General features: G+C 48.5%; 1 protein-coding gene across 21 annotated transcripts in view; it reads left to right on the top strand.

Moving 5' to 3' along the window:
• The window catches only part of ARSG (arylsulfatase G), a 148,536-nt gene that overhangs the window by 24,731 nt on the left and 102,408 nt on the right, over positions 1-21,397 (top strand). For 9 of the 21 annotated variants that reach the window (XR_016347541.1, XR_016347544.1, XR_016347543.1 and 6 more), the window contains exons 1-7: positions 188-397; positions 2,165-2,353; positions 12,943-13,772; positions 15,430-15,617; positions 17,338-17,385; positions 18,643-18,754; positions 19,642-19,779. Coding sequence is in view for 16 of the 21 variants with exons in the window: in XM_089771907.1 (XP_089628033.1) it covers positions 13,552-13,772; positions 15,430-15,617; positions 17,338-17,385; positions 18,643-18,754; positions 19,642-19,779 (707 nt within the window). In the remaining 5 variants the exon portion in view is untranslated. Of the gene's footprint in view, positions 1-176; positions 398-777; positions 1,046-2,164; positions 2,354-12,942; positions 13,773-15,429; positions 15,618-17,337; positions 17,386-18,642; positions 18,755-19,641; positions 19,780-21,397 lie in introns of those variants that run through there. The other 12 variants (XM_075903972.2, XM_075903965.2, XM_075903975.2 and 9 more) reach the window with 10 other exon arrangements.

Here is a 21,397-nt window from a genome sequence, read left to right as displayed (position 1 = left end):
TGCGCGCCGGTCCCGGCTTGCACCAGCCGCCGGGCGCTGCAGGGAGGGGTGCGCGCTAGGGGGCGGGGGGAAAGCAGAGTTTGCGGCCCAAAGTCAGCGTGCGAAGGGGGGAGGGGTGGTCCTTCAGCACCTGCTGCCCGACCCCAATATCCCAGCCCCCACCCCCCCCCCGCAAAAGGGCCCCCAAATACACCCGCCTCCCCCGGCCACTCCTCTTCTTTGCTTTGCATCCCACCCCTTCCTCTTGCCGGAGTTTGGAGCGAGGTCGCCCCCTCCTCGAGGGTGATGGTCCTGTGCACATGGGGAGCGAGAGAGTGGTGCCCCCCCCACCCTCCGCGTGTACGTGGTGATGGCCGGGGAAAGGCTGCGTGGGGGAGCTTTGCATTTTCACCGAACTGTGAGTGGAGAGGGAGCAGACACCTGCCGGACATTCCCCCCCATCCCCCCCTCCAGTCGCAGCATCCTTCCAGCTGCTACTCCAGGGATACGTGGGCAAACGCTCCCTGCCCCCAACCCACGCCCCAGACAGAACCCCCTCCCCGGGGCTGCTGGCGGCTCCCACGCCCAGCGTCCGGGCTGGAGCCGCCTGCGCTCCAACCTGCTGGCCGCGCACCAGCGCAAAGCCGCCCGCGGGCACCCGCTGCCGCGCAAACCCCAGCGCAGCAGGCCAAGAAGTTGGGTTTTGCTGCCGCTTGACCCTCCGGGAGGGGCAGGGCTGTGACTGTGAAGGGGGGGGCTGCACAGGGGGAATAACCCACCCTGCGGCCCCCCCTCCTCCGATGCTGTCGCCCTTGCAAAAGGGGTTGCGATGCACCCGCACGGCCCCTGCTGCAGAAGGGGGGGGGGGCGGATGCTGCCGCTGCTCCCCCCAGCACGGCGCTCCCCGGGCAGCGCTTCTTTCGCGCGGCGGGCGCGAGCCCGGCAGCAGCATCCCCCCCCCCCCCCGGGGGCTGAGTGGGCGCGGGCGCGCGCCGCCCAGGTTCCAGCGCGTGCAGCCGGCGCGGAGCGGAGCCGGGCTGGGCAGAACAGGTTTCTTCCAGTTCGGGTGGGTGTGGGCGCGAGCCGGAGTCCCCGCCGGAAGCGCGGCGGGCGGGGCAGGGGCCAAGGGCGCGCGCCGCGCAGGCGGGTTTCCCCCCCCTCCCCCTCCGGAGTCAGCAGCTTGCACCCTGCAATCCTGGGCGGGCTGCCGTGGGGTGGTGCATGTGGGGGGCAGGGAGGGGGGCTGCTGTGGGGTGGTGCATGTGGGGGGCAGGGAGGCGGGCTGCAGTGGGGTGGTGCATGTGGGGGGCAGGCAGGCTGCAGTGGGGTGGTGCATGTGGGGGGCAGGCGGGCTGCAGTGGGGTGGTGCATGTGGGGGGCAGGGGGGCTGCAGTGGGGTGGTGCATGTGGGGGGCAGGGGGGTGCAGTGGGGTGGTGCATGTGGGGGGCAGGCGGGCTGCAGTGGGGTGGTGCATGTGGGGGGCAGGGGGGCTGCCGTGGGGTGGTGCATGTGGGGGGCAGGGGGCTGCAGTGGGGTGGTGCATGTGGGGGGCAGGGGGGCTGCAGTGGGGTGGTGCATGTGGGGGGCAGGCGGGCTGCAGTGGGGTGGTGCATGTGGGGGGCAGGGAGGGGGGGCTGTGCTCCCCGCCATCCTCTTCCTTCAAATGCTGCTCCCCCACTGGGCTCTTACTCAGGTGGGGCAGCCGGGGGCGGCTGGGTGGGGAGGATTTTTTTTTAAGAGGAGTGATTGTATTATCTTCAGCGCCAGAGGCCTGGGTAGAGCCCATGTGAAAACGAAAGTCCTGTCGCCTCACCCAGTCAATTGGGAAACAGACAGGATATCCCTAGAGAGGGCAAAGGGCTTGTGAAGGCTTCGTCACCACTAGAGTGGCTCTTCCACGGGTTCAAGAGTTCTGCTAAGAGCTCTGGCAGGCTTCTAGATCAGTGTTTCTCCATCTTTTTTTTTCATAAAGTACCCCTTTTGGAAAAAAAAGTATCCTCAGGACCTAGTTTTCAGACACACAGTTTTTTCTTTTGCAACACATTTGTTTAAACAACTGTTTTTCCGAAATAACTTTGCTGTGTAGACACCCTTGCATCTCTGTGTGATAAAGAGACAGAATGGATATTTGTGTAAAACAAAGGAAGCAATGTTTTCTCTCCCCCCCCCCCACTCTGTTTGTAGCGTGTTAGGTACTGCTGGCGTCTCATCAGAAACCTGCTTGCTTTGAAACCGCTGCATTCAGCATTCTCTTTAATTCTCAACTACAGTTGGCATGTGTGCAGTTTAGAAAGACATGCAAGACAGGATCCTATGGATGGTGCATATAACAGTGCAAGTGGAAGTCCCAGCCTGCTATAAGGAGGGAATCTGGTAAGCTTCTCTTGAAAAAATAATGGTTAGCTCCTGCAAGTGTTGCATTTTCCTAGCAGTGTCCAGTCACTGATTAATTATTTTAAAAGACTAATTGGTGCCTATTTTTTTTAGTGCCACAATAATGGTAGGTCTTCTTTTTGGAGCCTTGACAAACAAACTGACAGTCTGAGTGTGGCTTTCACTTTTAATCCATTACAAAAAAAATCATTTGTTTTTGTTCATTTTTAAAAAAGATTCTCCTTGCCTTTAATGTAAAAAAAAACCCGATCAAATAATAATATAGGCAGGACTATCTACCATGAAATTCATATTGAGAAGTAGTGCTGCGTTTATCATTATAGTTTGTATTATTGTAGCACTTAAGAGCCCTTGTCATGGAGCAAGTCCCTGTTGCTCTAGGTACTGTACAAATGCAGAACATATTGTCTCAGATTGCTTAGTTGCCCTGAACTTTAAACAGGATGTGGACATTATGTTTGTCTTGGTTCAGTTGCCCAAAGAGCCATCCCAGAAGTGCACTAGACACAAACTTAGGTGATGCCTTTAGAGTCAAAAGGTTGAACGGACTAATTTGGACTGGCCACATTTGAATGAATGGTATTGCGAGTCTGTGCTCCGTGAGCCAGGCCACAACTGCTGTAGCAGTGAGCGGAGCCCATGCATCCTTGCAGTACAGGTGCTTCTTCACGTAGGATTTATTCTGGCTTTCTTGCATTTTCTTTTTCTCCTTTCTCCCTAGTCACAACCCACAGTTTGGGAAATGCAGCTATAAAAATAACTCATCCTGTAACCTCAGCTCCAGTTCTCTATTCCTAAAGTTAGTATTTTTCCGGAATAAAGTGAAAGGAAACCAAATTTGTATGAAATGAAGGTAACCTTGGAACTAAAATGAGAGATTTCAAACCAGTGTAATCGGCAGGTATGTTGCTAAGACCGTGTCTCCACTTACTGGAGAATCAACGCTCTGGGGGTTGATCTTCCAGGGTTCGTTTTAGCAGGTTTAGTAATTATTATTTATGTAGCTGGAGTTGCAGACCTTAAGCGAACCTTCTGGGTGTAGAGTAGACCTGGCCTGAATCATATGAGGAGGCTTGCATTCATTTTATCTGTGGTGGCTGTGGCTAAGCAGAAAGTATGGCTTCTTGTGCCAGCATTTGGATTCATATAGGGATTTTGCAAGAGAAAATTAAACTTTTTCTAAATCAACTTGGCTGATAATGTGATTAGCTTTGGAGACTCAAAAAGGTCCATTCTTTAGGGTTTGTCTCCAAAGAAGTCTGTGTTTCAGGCTATTATTCAGCTTGTGGAAAAAAGAACCTTTGGGGCTTGAAAAATGACTGGTAGCCCCAATTAAAAGAGTCACATTATTTTCCGTGTTCATTTCTGGCCAGGGAGGCATTCAATGCTTTGTTCTCTAAGCACACAAACTGTGTCATTGATACAATCAGATTGTGGTTGTTCTTGTTTTTTTAATCTCAACATCCCTCACCACACGCCCATTGTTTGTGACTTAAAGCAGAGCTCTCCTTCTGTATTCTTAAGCCTTGCACCATTAATCATTGTTTGTGTTTACAGTCAATGATTTTGCCTACTTGTAGCAGATAATAGTACTTCATTGAGACCAGAATGGGGTATAAAACAGTCCTATCTTGTTTGCTCTGCAGTTCTTATGGATGGTGGAGACTTGCCACATTGCTATGATAATCAAAAACTGTAACACAAAAATTAACTCTGCCCTAGTTCACATGGGATTCAAAAGAACTTTAAGGAATCTGATTTAAGACTTACAAAAATTAGGAAATAAATCAAGGTCTTTGTTCAGTTTTTAACTCATTCTGCAGAGCCCATTTCATTTCATGTAGCACATATCATTTCTCAGTGGTTGTGTAGCCCCATAGAATCCCTGGCTCAGCTCTGGGGCGTAAATGATCAGATCCCCGAGAAACAATCTTGAGCTTTCTTTGACTTCAACTGGCAACTCAGCCCAAAACTCCCATTCACTTTCAATTGGCAACTCACGCCATTGACTTTCAAGGACATTTCCTCTGAGTGAAGACATCAGCATATGTCCCATCTCTCTGATTCCTCTTTACTAAAGACCTGTGGGTGAAAAAGATCTTTCTGAGGAGTTCATCGCCTGCCCGATCCTCTGTCATTCACTCCGTGGGTTACAGTGCAAATAGTTTTGAGGCAGTGGAAGAGATGTATGGCTCCAGGTGAGAAACCAACATGCTAAGGCTCTTAGGGTATATCTACACTACCACCCTAGTTCGAACTAGGGTGGTTAATGTAGGCAACCGGAGTTGCAAACGAAGCCCGGGATTTGAATTTCCCGGACTTCATTTGCATCTTGCCGGGCGCTGCCATTTTTAAATGTCCTCTAGTTCGGACTCCGTGCCCGCGGCTACACGCGGCTTGAACTAGGTAGTTCGGATTAGGCTTCCTATTCCGAACTACCGGTACACCTCGTTCCTATTCCGAACTACCGGTACACCTTTTTCCTATCAGGGGCCACTGATCCCCAGAAAATATATCAGTCCTGAGCCACACACAGCCTTGCTGCGCGGGCTTCAGGCCTTCCACTAGGTTCTAGCATGGAACCGAAAAGGAGGAGTTCACAATATTGGAGGGGGCTCCAGGATGGAGCAGAGAGTTTGGGTGCAGGAGGAGGTGAAGGCTCCGACTGGGGTGCGGGCTCTGGGTGGGGGATAAGGAGTTTGGGATGTAGGAAGGAGCTCCAGGATGGAGCCAAGGGGTTTGGAGGGCAGGAGTGGGCTCGGGGCAGGGGTTAGGGTGTAGGTGTGGGGCCTTGGCAGGAGTGAGGGTGCTGGAGCGGGCTTACGGCTGGCATAGAGGGTGAGGGTGTGGGCTGTGGGAGTGAGTTTGGGTGCAGGAGGGGGACTCAGAGCTGGGTCAGAGGGTTGGAATGTGAAGGGTGGGGAAGGGGACAAGAAATTTGGGGTGCGGGAGGAGGCTCTGGGCTGGGGGTGCAGACTCTGGGAGGGAGTTAGGGTGCAGAAGGGGGCTCAGGGCTGGGGTAGGGGATTGAGATGCAGGAGAGGACATGGGGCGCTTTCCTCAGGCAGCTCCCAGTCAGTGGGGCAGCGGGGCTAAGACAAGGTTCCTGCTTGCCCTGGTCCTGTGCCGCTCCCAGAAGTGGCCAGCACGTCCCTATGACCCCTGGGCAGTGGCGGCTTTGCACCCTGGTATTGCCTGCAGGTGCTGCCCCCACCGCTCTCATTGGCCGTGGTTCGTGGTGAATGGGAGCGCAGGGACAGTGCCTGTGGAAAAGGACAGCACACAGAGCTTCCCCGATTGCCACAAGCCAGTGCTCCCAAATCCAGCCTAATAGTGGAGGAACCAGGGCGCAGGGCTTCCAGCCCACGGCACAAAGACTTCCTCAGGCCGGATGACGTTAAGCAGGGAGCTGGTTCCCATCCCAAAGAACTTAAGCCCTTGCATGAATCCCATTGAAGTCCGGGGGAAAAGCACACGCTATAGCATTTTGCTGACTATGAAGTTTGGATGATTCATGGTCGGGCATGGAGAATTGGGCACAGATTATCTGTCGCGTAGGCATGTTTTAGGTCTCTTTGTACTTTGTGCTACATCTCTATTAATGACTCTGAGGGTTCATGTAAAGATGTGCTAACTCTGCCCAAGCTAACACACTAAAAGTAGCAGTATGGCCTATGCATCATGGGTTAGCCACCCAAGAACGTACCCTGGGGATCCGCGAGCCTGAATTTGGGAGGCTAGCCCCCATTGCTGTCTGTGCTTGCAGTGGCCATGCTGCAATTTTTAGCTCAGTAGCTCCATCAGACTGAGTGCATTTATGCCTACCCCAGCTATGGACATGTTCCCAGCTGCAGTGTAGACATACCCTGAGGGTTAAGAGGCTCAAGCAGTGTAATCAGATCCTAGTGGATAGGTATAGGCCTCAATGACTTTTTCCTTTTCAGTTAAGATGCGTCTACACTGCACTGTTATTTTGAGATAACAAAGTGAGTGTCTACACAGCCTTTCGAAATAAGACAGCTTATTCTGAAATCTGTAAGTTTCATTCTATGAGGAATAACGCCTATTCCGAAATACCTATTTCAAAATAGGAGTGTGTAGATGCTCCACCTCTGCTATTCCGAAATAGCCTCTTACCAGGGCCATTCTAAGTTATTCCTCACCAGTACCTCGTGGGGCTCTAAATCGAGATAGCACATCCACATTAGAGAAGCCTGCCTTGGACTCATTTTGAGACTTCCCTGCAGTGTAGACATGCTATTTTGAAATTCAGAATAACAGTGTAGACACACCCTCAGAGAGGACAATGTCCTTTGAAAATGATTTGGATGGCTTTTTTTAGCCATATTATACCTGCTTACCTCCTTCCAGCAAACTGAAACTTCTCCCAAGACTTTAGCCTCACTCTTGGTTATCTGAACACGCAGTTAGCTTGGTCAGGTGAGGGTGTGGCAATGCATTATTGTGGTAGGTCACTCGTGCTAAGTGAGATTTGATAGGCAAAGCCAGGAGCACTTTTGTTAGCAGGACATATCCTACCAGCAGGGTTTGATTTTTCCCAAATACAATTTTAAAAGATACCTTGCTTGGGCATTTTCAGCTAAGAGCACTGTTACCTGTTTTGCACCCTTGGTGCACCACAAGGACACATTTTCATGGGCTGTTACTCTAAATGCGGATTAGGCTCTTTTCTCGTGATGCTAAACTTTGCTTATTTACTTTACTGTGCTATTAGGATGGGAAGGCTGGTGGGCGTGTGGTTAGGATGGCGTGTGCATGGAGAGTTTCTGCAAAAGAGACAGGCAGTATAGCCTCCATCCTTCAAGTTACTCTGCTGGTCAAGTCGTGAGGCAACACAGACCACTGTGCCCACTGACATGAATGGTGACCATCTATAGGCGCTGGGTTCTCCTGATGGAGTGGCCCACAGGATCAGGGCCCAAGATCCTGGAACTCTGAGATATAAATACCTACCAGACTATTGAATGGACAAGGCAAAGTACAGTGTCCTGTTGGAGGATACATCTATATGATAGTACACTTGACCTCATGCAGAAGACCAAGAAGTGGTGTGTGGTTTGGATGCCTGGGAAAGTCCCAGAGGCTGTAGCAACAGGCTATTGCTTCTGAGTATGGGGAAGCATAGCCTGACTGCAGCACTGTGGGTTGGGCTGGGAGGGGCTGGATAAATCAAAGACCCCTCTGACCTTTGTCCTTTTTCTGAACTGAATTGAAAGCTGACAAAGTTCAGATAAGGTACATTTTCCCAGATTCTCCCACACACTTTGATCCCTGACATCCAGTTCGCCTCACGATGGCTTCTCCCAGGAGGCTTCCTGGTCACCGTCTCCTTCAGAGCCGTCTGATCAGACACCTCTACACTCCCAGGCTGCAGACATTGGAAACAATGGGTGCTCAGTGTAACAGCTTCTTCTGAATAGTTAGCTGTGTGTGTCAAATCAGAATGTCAGCGTGATTTCTGGTGATTTTAGAATTAGGGCTTTTTTTAACAGCTTTGAGCAAACTAAATTTCTTGGTTCAGTCCTTTTACAATAGTAGCAGTGTGAGCTTCCTCTCTGATGAGTACAGGCAGTGTTTCCAGCAAGGACACACATATGGTTTAAGAATTGCTTAGGGTAGAAGAGGCGATTTGCAAGTGTGACTGAGTTTCCCATCGGCTTTAATAAAAAAAAAAAAAAGGTTACCAAATCGTCAAGATATTTTTTTTAAATCTGTTTTTTTTCATACTCCTGAACAACTAAAGTTTTAGCACTGAGGCTACGTCTACACCACAGGGTTTTTGCACCAAAATGGCCATTTTTGCAGAAAAAAAACGAAGTGTCCACACTTCAAGCGCATTTTTGCACAAGTACATTTACAGTAAATCAAAAGAACAGAGGGGTTTTTGCAGTGTAGGCATTCCTCTTTCTACGAGGAATAACTCCTTTCTGTGCAAGAGTTTTTGCACAAAAAGGTGTGTGTGGGCGGGCAACAGAGGCTTTCTTGCAGTCTGGACGCTCTCTTGCGCAAAAGCGCTTTTGCAATGCGCTTTTGTAGTGTGGACACGCTCCTGCGCAATAAGTTTTTGTGCAAGATCTTTTCTGCAGAAAGCTTCTTGTGCAAGAAGCCTGCGGTGTGGATGTAGCCCGAAAGGGGCAGTGTAGACATGTCCTCTGTGATGTTTGTAAAATAGCAAAAAACTCTAGTGTAGACAAGGGATGTAAAATTCTGTTTAATTGGTTAAATGGTTAAACGCAGTGCTAACACACAAGCGTGGGGGGGAAGAATGACTAGCTGAGGGACTAGTCGACTAGTTGCTTACATCCCTATATGAAATGATTATACAACAGGGTTTATTCCAGAAATATTTTTTAAAATGAAATCTGGCAAACTTTATGGGATGTTTCTCTGTGAACACAAGGCAATATTTAAAGTGTTCTGCAAGGTACACTGAGAAAAAAGACTTGAGAAAAGAGACATCTGACTTATTTCTGATGCTTCTCTTTCCATTAACAGAAAAAAAGCTAACTCAAACATCCAACCCAAATAATAGGAAAAAACAGTTATATCGGTCAGGGAAGTCCAAAGAGACTTGCAGTAACTTTAATCTGTGGAACCCTGCAGGAAACAATTTGGGCTCATTTGTTCAAAATCTTTCTAAAGGAATTTTATGCCCATAAATCTTACTACAATTTAGTGCTAATTCAATCTAGCTCCCTATCAGATATAGGTTCTTTTTGGTAGCATAATATATGAGGGAGAGACTATGGTTTTGTGGTCAATGCATAGGAATGGGAGTCAAGATCCTGAGGTCTGCTCTTGGTTCAGGCAATGGCTTGTGTGTGACCCTGGATTGACTGTGCATCTGGAGGGCTGTTCTGTAGCTCACACACTTTGTTAATGAATGTCTATAGAGAGCTTTGAGAGCCTCAGAGGAAAGTGGCAGCGTAGTGTGAGTATAACCTAAGGTGTTAAATAACAACACAAAGTCATATTTGTGACAATGATTTATTAGTATAAGTTAGAAGACTAAAGAAAGCTGCTGATCAGCAGTCCTAAGGTTTTTTAAACTTAGTACCGAATTTGGCTGGGAAATGATGATTAATTCCCCACTGCCAGCTGCTAAATTCTTGACCTACACATTGGTGCTTGTTGTGTTTTCTCTCTTTTTTTACTCGGCAATCTCACGGTCTCTTTGGTTTTTGAGCATTCATTTATTTACTCTTCCTCTGAGTTTATCGAGATCGTTCTGAATTTTTTTGCCTTCCTCGGTTGTGTTGACTGACCCACAAGTTTTGTATAATCAGCTGCACATTCTTTCCTCAAGGGCATTGATACACAACTGGAAACAGCTGTCATAATACTGGCTGTAGCTGGACTCATCTAGCTTTCTCTGCCCACTTCAATCTGCTCATATTCACAGTGCTCCTTGTATTTGATATTCGAACCAGTTCTTTGCCCATTCAAATGTCTCATCCTCTGATATCACTCTTGTTGTCCTTGCAGATTAGGCTTGTGCTGAGGGCTTTGTATAACTAGCTTGAAGTCCTGTAGATTACCTCAACTTCCCTTCATCTCATTCATGACCATCTCCTGAAATTCATACTGGTTTCTTCAGCATCAGCTCATTTTCTTGGTGAATTTTGGCTAGTCAGTTTAGTTAAAGCATAACTTTCAACTTAAATTATATGTTCAGCTATATGTTCCACTAGATGTTGAATTGTAACTCTGGGCAGTTTCTCTTTGCCCTACGGGCATTTGTCCCCTAGATCTGCCTTCAGCCAAACTTAGTTCTCTTAGGTTTTGTCTACACTTACAAGTTGAAAGCACAGCAGTACTCTAGTTCACTGTTTCTCAACCAGTGGTATGAGTACCCTCAGGGGTACTCGAGAGAAGTCTGGGGGATACATCAACACAATTGAAATTTGGAAAAAATGGAACTTTTGTTTTAAGTTTTACAGCATTTTATTATTTTTGTACTTTTTATCCCCCAGAATTTCATCACCCCGCCCGGGTGTTTAAACAAATGTGTTGCAATGGTAGAAAAAGATTTTGTGTCTGAAAACTATAGGTACTAGGGTACTTACTTTTATTTTTGGAAAAGGGGGTACTTTATAAAAAAAAAGGTTGAGAAACACTGTTCTAGGTAACCTGCCTTCATGAGGGGAGTGGTAGCTGGGAGTCCTTTATAGCAGGGGTTCCCAAACTTTTTGACATGGGGACCAGTAAATCCATTCACATACTTTTGGAGGACCGGTAACATTCATTTGCATATTTTGCATATTCATTAATCAAATGATGAATATTCAAATAAGTTGATTCTGGCACAATAGAATCCCCGGGCCAGACTCACTCGTGCTTTGCGGTGGGGGGCAGCGCCCTGAGATCCGTATATGGCCGGGTCAGTCCCGCTCCCCTCTGGCCAATTCGCTCCCCCTGCTGTGCCTCCGGCCAGCCCCACTTCCCCCAATCCCCTCCCGGACAGCCAGTTCTCTCCCGCTTCTCCTCCTAATCTCCCTTGGCCAGTCCCGCTGCCCACGTCCAGCCCCTCTTCCGGTGGCCGCTTCTCCCTCCCCTCCATCTTCCCCGGCCAGCTCCCTACCACCGACCTTGCACCCCCCCGGCAGCCCTGCTTCCACTAGCCCCCAATCTCTCACAGACAGTCCCGATGGCCCAGGCAAGCCCTGCTTCCAGCGGCCGCTTCTCCCCTACTCCTCCTCCCTATCTCCCCCGGCCAGCCCCCTGCCCAGCTCTGCTTCTGCTGGCTGCTCCTCCCCCAATCTCCCTGGTCTGCCCCGATTTCGGCCAGTGCTGCTTCTGATGGCCAGCTCTCTCCTCCTCCCCCCCCCCCCCCCGACCTCCCTTAGCTACACATCTGCCGGGAGCCGGAAGATCCAGCTGCAGACTCCGCCCAGGCTGGCCAAAGGCTTGGGAGACCCTGTGACACACAGGCACTCCGGGAGCCCGGAACACCCCGGCAACCACGCTGAGGCCCAGTACTTTTTTCCTGCGGCCTGGTAACAGGCCGCGGCCCATAGTTTGGGAAACACTGCTTTATAGTGGGGGGGAGGGAAGGGGTGTGTTTTTTCACACCCCTGAGCCAGAAAGCGACAGCACAGTAAAGCACCAATGCAGACTTAGCCCTAATTCTGATGCCTTTTTATACATCTCCTTGGACCAAATCTGTCCCTAGGTACTACCATGCCAGTGCACTGATTTTCATGACAATTCGTCAGCACAGCTACTATGTTAGCTTTTCTCCAGCCTCCCCTGCGCCCAGCACTGCTGTCTGTGCTGTAGATTGTGTCGCATTGCGAGAACTCCATGCCTGGCCCTACTAACATCCACAGCACTTCTCCTGGGATAAGATGCTGTGTCACACAAGGAAGCCTGGCTCTGTTTGAGGAGTGGGTTTATTCAGTGTAAATCAAGATTAATTAAAAAAAAAAAAAACCCTCTGAGTTTTATTAACTGAGCTTAGTCCTTGTAAATTGTTAAAAATGGTGGAAAGTCTGCACATAAATCCTGTCTGCAGATTAGTAACACCACATGGCATAAGAACAACCATAGTGAGTCAGACCAAAGGTCCATCTGCCCCAGTGTCCTGTCTTCAGACAGTGGCCAGTACCAGATCTTCAGGGGGGGAAAAGAACAGGGCAATTAACAAGTGATCCATCCCTTGTCTTCCAGTCCCAGCTACTAGGAATCAGAAGTTTAGAGACAACCAGAGCATGTGGTTATGTCTTTGACCATCTCAGTTCTTAGCCTTTGATGGACCTATCCGCCCGGAATCTATCTAATTTGTTTTTTGAACCCAGGACCTCATGCTCAAAAGTCAAATCTGAGATCACATGGTAAATCTAGGCAAAATTACCTCTCCAGTGATCTTCAACTCCTAATTGTATAAGAAGAAATAGGGCTTGATTGTTTATCCAATTATAGACTGTATGTTTGATACGTGGTGATTAGGGAAAATGGGCACTGTGTGGCTACGTCTACACTGGCATGATTTTCCGGAAATGCTTTTAACGGAAAAGGTTTTCCGCTAAAAGCATTTCCGGAAAAGCACTTTTTCCGGAAAAGCATCCGTGGCCAATCTAGACGCGCTTTTCCGCAAAAAAGCCCCGATCGTCATTTTCGCGATCGGGGCTTTTTTGCGGAAAACACTACTGTGCTGGCTACACTGGCCCTTTTCCTGAACAGTTTTCCGGAAAAAGACTTTTGCCCGAACGGGAGCAGCATAGTTTTTCCGGAAACGCACTGATGATTTTACATTAGATCCTCAGTGCTTTTCCGGAAATTCAAGCGGCCAGTGTAGACAGCTGGCAAGTTTTTCCGGAAAAGCGGCTGATTTTCCGGAATAACTTGCCAGTGTAGACACAGCCTGTTTGTTTCCAGGCATTGGAGTAGTTATCAGTGGAGTTACAACCACCTTAAATTTGACAGCAAAATTGCAAAGCAAAGGAAATGTCTGTGCCACAGAAAAACAATTCTTACGCTCACTAGGGTAAAGTCTAAAAAGGTCTAGCTCTTTCCAGTGTTAATAGTCTTTTGTTTTTCTTGCCTAGGAACATTTGCAGTAATGTAAAGGTGTCTCCCTTATGGAATTGAAAGAACAGTTCAACATCATTCAACTTCGGCGTTTGTCTCTTCTTTTGGAAAAATGGACAACGTCCTTTTTAGAAGGCCAAATTAGAGCGTTCTACTGCAAACATCAGTAATTTAAATGTCATGCTTCCTGGGACTAAGTCATTTATAAAACGTGGAGACGGTTTGGAATCAGGATAAAGAAGCTTGGGGAAAAACCAGTAAACCCATATGTTAATAAGACATTATCATTTTCATTGCATATTTAGTGAAACCCCACAATTACTAAATGACAGTCTGACTATTGTGACTTCCTATAAGATCTCACTTAGCATGTCTGCTGTTTGCCAGTGGAAAAGAGAGAGAGGCTTCCATTGATTTCCAGATTCTCACAAGTCAGTACTGTGGTTCTGTGGCTCATCTCTTGAGCACCATCCAGAGACCGTGACTCCTTGGGTGGCAATGAACAGCTGAATCACATCTGAGGAACGCATGACAATGGGAGCTCTCAGATGAGCGTGTGGCAGGAATAAGCCACTGCCACCGACTCACTCCGAATAAAGGTCTGCAGGAGGCATTCCCACAGCACCATGGAGATTTTGTTCCTGAAAACACTTCTGCTGCTGGCTGGCTGTTTAGCTGGGCTCTTCTATTACCTCTCAGATCTTTGTGTGGGTGAGAAGAGGACCGCAGAGAAGCCGAATTTCATCGTCATTTTGGCAGATGACATGGGATGGGGGGACCTTGGGGCGAACTGGGCAGAAACCAAAGACACTCCTAACTTGGATCGGATGGCTTCAGAAGGAATGAGGTAAGCCTCAAAGAGGCATCTGACTGTTCCTGAGTCTTCTGAGTGCGTGATACCAAATGGCAGGTGTCCAACAGTAAAACGAACAGAGGTTCTCACTAGTTCTTACAGCAACAGTACGTGCCAGTGCATCCTGTCTGAGACCCACATGAGAACCATCCTGTGGTCAAATTCATCGCAATGCTGAGACACCCCCCAGCCCCAGCCCAGGGCGGTCCATGAGTCACATCATGTATGCCCTCAAAATAGCAAGAGGAGGGATTTTGCCTCACCAGTTGGGGGTGATTGGGCATGGCACTGTAGGGGCCCTGGCACAGGCCAGAAGGATGAAGAGCCAAAAGACATTGCATTTGCCTTAGAAAGGGTCTGGATTAGGCAGGTCAGCCATGAGCTGGTTGGAGAAGGGGGAACGGGGAGGGTGCTTAAAGCCCAGGAATGTGAAACAAAACTCTGGGTGGCCCTGGGCAGTATCTTTCCTCACTATTCTTTCCCTCTCAGCAACTGGGGGAGAATAATGCTTCCTTACCCCACACGGGTTGTGATGCTGAGCTTCCAGGCTGGCATTTTCAAAAGGATGATGGGCACCTAGCTTCCTAAGACCCCATTGATAGTTCCAGCTTTAGTGTCTGTTAAACCTTCGAGAACTCCCACAGAAGGGGTGATACAAGTGCCCAGTATCCTTCTTATGTATGGCATGGGTCTGCAGGCGGCAGCAGCAACCCCCAAAGGTGCAGGTGGTGACCCACGGAAGAGTTCTTGACTAAGCATCAAGATCGGAAAACCTGCACAGATGCTCAGGAAATCAGTGAACAGAGCATAACTGCTTAGGACTTTGGTGGTTTGCAACATATTTGTTCTTCACGCTGACACTGGTTAGCTTCAGGCCAGTGTGGCAGGGAACCTGGGTTTTTACAGTTTAGGAACACCTGCTAGATATTTGCATGAACCAACTGCCTAGCAGTAAAGCCTTTTCTTCTGTTCAGCAAATATTTAGAGGCAGGTCCTGGTTCAAATAAGGAGTCTCGTGTTTAAGGCCATTGATAAATACAACTTATGGTAATCACAGAGGAAATCATACCATGTTTTTTGTGAAGAACCCAGAGAGAAATCTCAGCTGGAAAATGATTTTAATAACCTTTTTACCGGGGTATACAATGCATTGTAGCAATAACCCTGAGCTTCCTGAAAAAAAGCGGAAGAACAGCTCTTGTGCAAGAGGAAGTTTTTGTGCAAAAAGGAGCCGTGTAGACAGCTCCTTTTTGCGCAAAAGCCTCTTGCACAAAAATGGAGCCTCATTAATTATGCAAATGAGGCACGGTGATATTCCACGCTTTGCCTCATTTGCATATTTTTTGTACAAGAGAGGGCAGTGTAGACGTAGCCAGATAGATTCATGGTAGTAGGAATATTCAACTCAGCTATCTTCAGGCCACAGGGCATCTTCTTGGCCACTAACATGGACAGCACAATCATTTGCACTTGTGATTGTGGTAAGTAAATGGCAATCGTGTGTGTGGTTTGTAGCCCTGGGCTCCTGGAACAATGCCCAGCATGTGGGTCCCTGTCAGTTTTTGTCAGCAAAGAGAGACAGTTTTTTCAGCTCTTTGCCAGACCTTGCAGGCACAACTCCTAAGGTACTTTCTGTCTCTTTCTCTTCTAGATTTGTGGATTTTCACTCTGCTGCATCCACTTGTTCCCCCTCCCGTGCCTCCCTGCTCACAGGAAGGCTTGGCATTCGCAATGGAGTGACCCACAACTTTGCTGTCACATCCGTGGGTGGCCTCCCCCTCAATGAGACTACGTTAGCTGAGGTTCTGAAGGATGCAGGATACATCACTGGGGTAATAGGTAATTAACACGCTGCATGCGGCTCACTAACTTGGTTCTGTTTCATGTTGACAGTGGCAGCAAGGGCACTAGAACAAGGGTGCTGGGAATCGCATGGCTGGAAGTGGTTTCCATTCTATACAGGGTTTACAGTTAGGGTCCGTGGCTCTCAGCACCTCCCACTATAAAGATCGTTGCAGCACCCTGAGCAGGGGACACAGGATCGACCGTGCAGCTAATTTATTGGCTCAACTCCATGTTAGGTGTGGCCGCAAGTGATTATATGAGCATTTATGTTGTAAAGTCTTGGGAGTGGGGACTGTGTCTGCCTCTGTGGTCTGTGCAGCACCTTGTACCACTTAATCCCGCTTGGGGCTTTGGAAGGCTACTGTGACTGAAGCATTAACTAATGGTGATGGTGGTTCAGCCAAGGGAGCTTGACCATCATGGCTACGGGATGTCTGCATCATTTGAAGCATCATCTCGCTTGACACTGGATGACAGTTCCCTTGCTAGCAGGCAGGTCAAATCTTGAAATGTGCCATGGAAACTCACTCTTCATTCACCTCCAGGATCAGTCCATTCTGGGTTAGCATTGAGGCAGGTTGGTCCAGGAGCAAGTTGAACTATATGGTTCAAGATGCTTGGTGTATGTTCTCCAGTCTACTTTCTGTCGCTGTCTCTCTCTCTCTTCCTTTCTCTTTTTATACAGGATCCCATCCACTGCTTGGGCGTCTTTTCCTTACATTGAAACCCATGCATTCAGTAAAGAAGAACTTAAAGGACTGCTTTTTTCCCTGGTTTTTTTCCCCTCCCTTTTGGCAGTTCTGTGATATTTTAAAAGAAAATAATGTGTAATTTTCTGGGTGGTTAATTCATGATGTGAACTAAACTTTTGGCCCCCTCCAAAATTTAAATGGGCGAATTGCTTCAGGAAAGTGTTTTTTCCCCTACAATTGGTAACTTTTTATCAAAATATTGATGATGTTCAGAATGGTTCTGGGTCCCCAGACCAGAATATTCCTTGATGCAATACCCTGTGCTAGCATGAAAAGCTATGTTATACTATGTTGTGTCAATGGTCTGTAAGTTTTGACCTTCCTACTGTAAACATATGGAGTGCTGTACCAACTTCCAAGGGAGTCATTCTAGTGTGTCAAATCAGTCATCTGTGGATAATGAGAGTAAATCTTATACTTTCATTCAGAGCTATTCAAATTGCAATAAAAGAAAGTCACAGAAACCAGGAAATTCAGTTAGTTCAATGCACATCTTGCCATATCTTTACATTGACTTACATGCAAAACTATTCTTTGACTTCAAAGGTGGTTTTCCATGCAAAATTACAGCAAGATATGGTCCAGAATAGCGAAAGCTTCATAATTAAAACCATTGGTTTTCATGTTGGGCCAGATTGTGAAAACCTATATCTGGCAGTTCAGCAAATGCACCATTCAGAACCTTGTAGAACGTCCTGTCTTCAAAAACTGAATGGCAGAGCTTTCAAGGGCTTAACAATGAGAAAGACTTGAGAAAACATAAGAATTATCTTATGCAATTCCTCTGAAATCAAACACCCTTAAGGAATGGAGCTCTTGGTAAAATTACCTGTTTTAAGCTGGATCTGAAAAGACATCAACTCTTGTTACTGGATTTAAGTGGCAGGCCCTGGGCACTTTATGTAATTATTAGTACATGCAAAGCTTTCCTGCTGAAAAGACTTTCTGTTGCTTCCGTGCAGGTAAATGGCACCTAGGACACAGCGGCCTTTATCATCCCAACTTCCGTGGTAAGACTGTGTTGTAAAACCCAAGACATGTTTTTGTTTCTCACCAATATCCCCTCTAATCTTTCAAATCCATGTGAAGCTTTTTTCCCACCCATGTGCGGAATAATTTTTACTTGTGTGACTGTGCCCTGCCAATAAAAATACAAAACCTAGCGGTGGACGCTCTGCTAATCAGCTGAGCAGCATCTGACTCTCTCCTGAGTGGCCGCACAAGTGCACAGCTTACTGTAAACACTGTTTCCCACTGTCCCTTCCTCTTTTTAAGCCCATTCTCCTTCTTCCTGGGTAACTGCCGTCAGAAAGGGAGGAGGGAGCCAGGAACTGGCTCCTCTGCATTCGTCTGCAGCGATACTGTGCTACCCTTTCCGCTCATGCTCATGTGCAGAGCCGGAAGAGTTCTGCCGCACGGCAGGGAAGGGGCAGGCGGTGCAGGAGACTGCCCACCTCCACAGCAACAGAAGGGATTTGCCGGGTGGCCAGGGACTTGACTTCCCTGCAGAAAGAGAGGCTCTAGCTCCTGAGTGGGGATGCCAGTTCCCAAGCTCCCATGGGTCGGCAGAGAGGGGGTGCAGTCGGCGAGGTGTGGGTTCCTTTGGGTAGCCATGGTGGAGTAGGGGATATTTCCGCTCTAGACCTCTCTGTGTCTAAGCTCACACCAACGGCTGCTTTCAGTGGGGTGGGTGGAGTTATTTCTGGGTGGAGTTGACCCAAAAAGTCCATCTTCCCTTGGCAGAAAGTCCAGCGTTGCTGTCAATTCATCCTTAGAATAAAGCCCCTTTTCTTGTGCTATTTACTCGCTCCAGTCTCCCATAAACTCCATATTAGAGCCTTTTAAAAAGAGGATTTTGCTGGGAAAAAACCCCCACAGGAAAGTGCAAATGATGAAGTCTCAACGAAGCCTCATCCTGTTATAACATGAACTAAATCTAGGGTTGCCAGGTGTCTGGTATTGGCCCAGTCAGTCCGGTATTTGTGTCCTCTGTTTGGTAAAAAACCCAGAAAATACTGGATATGTAAAATGTCCGGTATTTTCTGTTTTTCTTGGACAGAACTCCATGCAGCCCCATGGGCATGAGCCTTCGCCTGTGTGGTTCTTCTTACAGGACCAGGCTCTAAGCAGTTCTTTTGCCCAGAAGTGACTTTGTTCCCTTCCTTGAGCTTGGAAACTGGGCAGCAACAACTATGTAAACAGTATATAAAAGGCAAACATCCCCAGCAGGCAGCTGCAGACACATTAACACGCTCTTTTGGATGCAGGTTTCGACTATTACTTTGGGATTCCCTACAGTCACGACATGGGTTGCACTGACACTCCAGGCTACAACCTCCCTCCCTGTCCGGCATGCCCTCGACACTCTGCAGCTGCAAGGTACAGCTTCTTTGGTGGGGTGAACTCCGGCCTGGGTTCTGACGGGAGCCGGCGTGACCCAAGGCCTCTCTCTTGTGAAATGTCAGAGCTGAATGGAAAATGCTTCCCAGTGGATCCTGGGAATGAGACATTGGCAGGGGCTGTAAAGATGAAGGGTTTGGGGTGGATGTTCACTGCCCTCTCCTTTCCCCTTGCAGAGGGACCCTTCCCTCTCACCCTGCAGCGTGTTTTAAACACAGCAGGTTTGGGGGGGTCTTTGAACCCCCTGCCCTCTCCTCCCCTGGCATTGTGGCAAACCTTCCTCAGGCCAATGAAACCTGGAGGAGCCTGTCAATGCACCTTCATGCACCAACCAGAAGAGGTAACCAGCGAGCACGGCCACCTTGGCCAGCTGCTGCCAAAGTCAGTGGCTGAGTGGGATCCAAGGGAGAGAAGTGGTTAAGACACTTGTCTGGGGACATGGGAGATCTGGGCTCAGTCCCTGGCTCTGCCGCAGCCCCCTCCCATGTGATCTTGGGTAAGTCTGTCTATGCCTCCGTTCCCATCTGTTGAGACTGTCAGCTCCCCAGGAACTACCCCTCCCTGAGAGTCTGTACAGACCAGCGGCCCTGGAGCCTCCAGGCGGCCCTGTGGTAACAAAAACGTGTTTGCTTTCCCAGAGTGGGAGGGGATATTGAGGGCCCGAGTTCAGGTCCCCTGTCTCACAAGTAGAGCCAAAACCCCGGAGAGTTGAGTCTTGAGGTTCTGGCACATCGAATACGAGGGAAATACCTGAGACTGAGCCACATTGCGAACGGACCCCTCTGGCATCAGGGCACCAGCAGGCCTGCTCTTTCTGTTCAGAAAGCCTCCGTCATTACTCATGGGGCTTGTTGGTTTCTCTCCAGCAGCCCAGGGAGAGATTGTTACACCAAGGTGGCTCTTCCTCTCTTTGAAAACGGCACCATTGTCCAACAGCCCGTGAACCTGACTGGTCTGGCTGCGGAGTATGCAGAAAAAGCAACTCAGTTCATCCAGCGCGCAAGGTAAGCAGCCCCCTGAGATAGCTCTGTCTCCACGGAGACGAACCCAACATTGGTGGAGTCCTGCTACTTGAACCAGCTACTCCATTAACTCAAGTGGCTGAGTTCTGTAGGGTGGGTCGAAACATCCCCACCCTGCTGCTGGCCTGCGGAGCGGTAAGCAAGAGCTCACGCGATGGAATTCCTGTTTATTCCCTGTTTTTAACCCCCTAGGAAATTGACCACGAAAAATAACATTACGGCTACATCTACACTGGCAGCTTCTTGCACAAGAACTGTTTTGTGGAAGAGTTCTTGCACAAAAAGTCTTCCACAAGAGCGTGTCTACACTGGCATGTGCTTTTGCGCAAGAGCGTCGATGGCAGTGTGGACGCTCTCTTGCGCAAGAAAGCTCTGATGGCCATTTTAGCCATGGAGGTTTCTTGCGCAAGAAATTCATGTTGCCTGTCTACACTGCCCTCTTGCTCAACAGGGCTTATTCCTCGTGCGGAGAGAATAACTCTTCTGGAAGAAGACCTGTTTTCCGATGCTAGACTGTAAATTTACTTGTGCAAGCATACGCATGCCGTGTAGACGCCCTGCAAGTTTTTGCACAAGAACAGCTGTTGTTGCTCAAGGAGCCGCCAGTGTAGACGTAGCCTAAAAGAAGGTGATGGTTGCAAAGTCCAGCACTCAGAAGTTAGGCTATGACAGAAATAGGATTGTCTGTGCAACCGTAATCTGATCCCCTTGTGTGTATGCATTGTGATACCGCAGTGGTGAGTAACCCGCGGCCGAAGGGTTGCCTGCAGCCCATTGAGGTTCTGGCCCATGAGACATTTGGTTTACTGTTACCCACGTGCAGGGTTGCCAGATTCTGTTGGTTTCCATCCATGTAGGTTTTTTTCTTACCGATAGTACTAAATCGACACGCCTGAAAAGCAAAGGCATGTGAAGTGAGGTGCTTGCGGATGGCACACAACACTATGAGAACCTTGGGTTCCCTCTGCACCCAATCACAACGCTGCTACGGTTCAGTCAGTACATCCTGCAAATTCTAGGAACGCAGCACAGTGAGCAAAATTACTTTATCGCGGGAGCCCATCTTGGTTACAACAATCTTGCGGCTCACCGAGATGGAGGAGGGCCCCCGCTCATTAGCCTAGATTGCCCATTGCTGTGATAAATCTTCCAAAACATGAGTGCCTACTAATTTTTTCCACAGGACCCCTGCCTCATTTAGTGCTCTCGGAGTGAACCCCTGTAGAGCAATGAATTAGACTGTCCTAGGTCATTTGTTACAGAAGTTGAAAGGTGTGTAGCAAATGAGGCATATTATAGGAAAGGGGGGAAAAAAACATTTCATGATTAATGCTGTTGAATGCTGGCTTGGGAGATTGGCTTGTATCCCTACTTCTGCTACAGATTTCCTACGTGACGCTGGGCAAGCTGCTTTCATCAGACTTTTCATTAGGTGGTCACCAACCATGTGTTCCTCATTTTATGTGTGGCTGACCTGAGAGCCTATGAAAACAAATTGTGCAATGCCTCTGAAGCACTCACATCCTGTGGTACTGAGGACTCTAGAAAAGCCCATGAGGAAATTAATACTGTTGTCTTTAGAGCAGAGTTTGAGCAGTGT

The sequence above is a fragment of the Pelodiscus sinensis genome, chromosome 20, assembly GCF_052426305.1.
Source record: "Pelodiscus sinensis isolate ZL-2025 chromosome 20, ASM5242630v1, whole genome shotgun sequence".
Taxonomy (NCBI): Eukaryota; Metazoa; Chordata; order Testudines; family Trionychidae; genus Pelodiscus; species Pelodiscus sinensis.
Note: the sequence above shows the minus strand (reverse complement) of the source record. Positions and strands in the feature narration are given on the sequence as shown.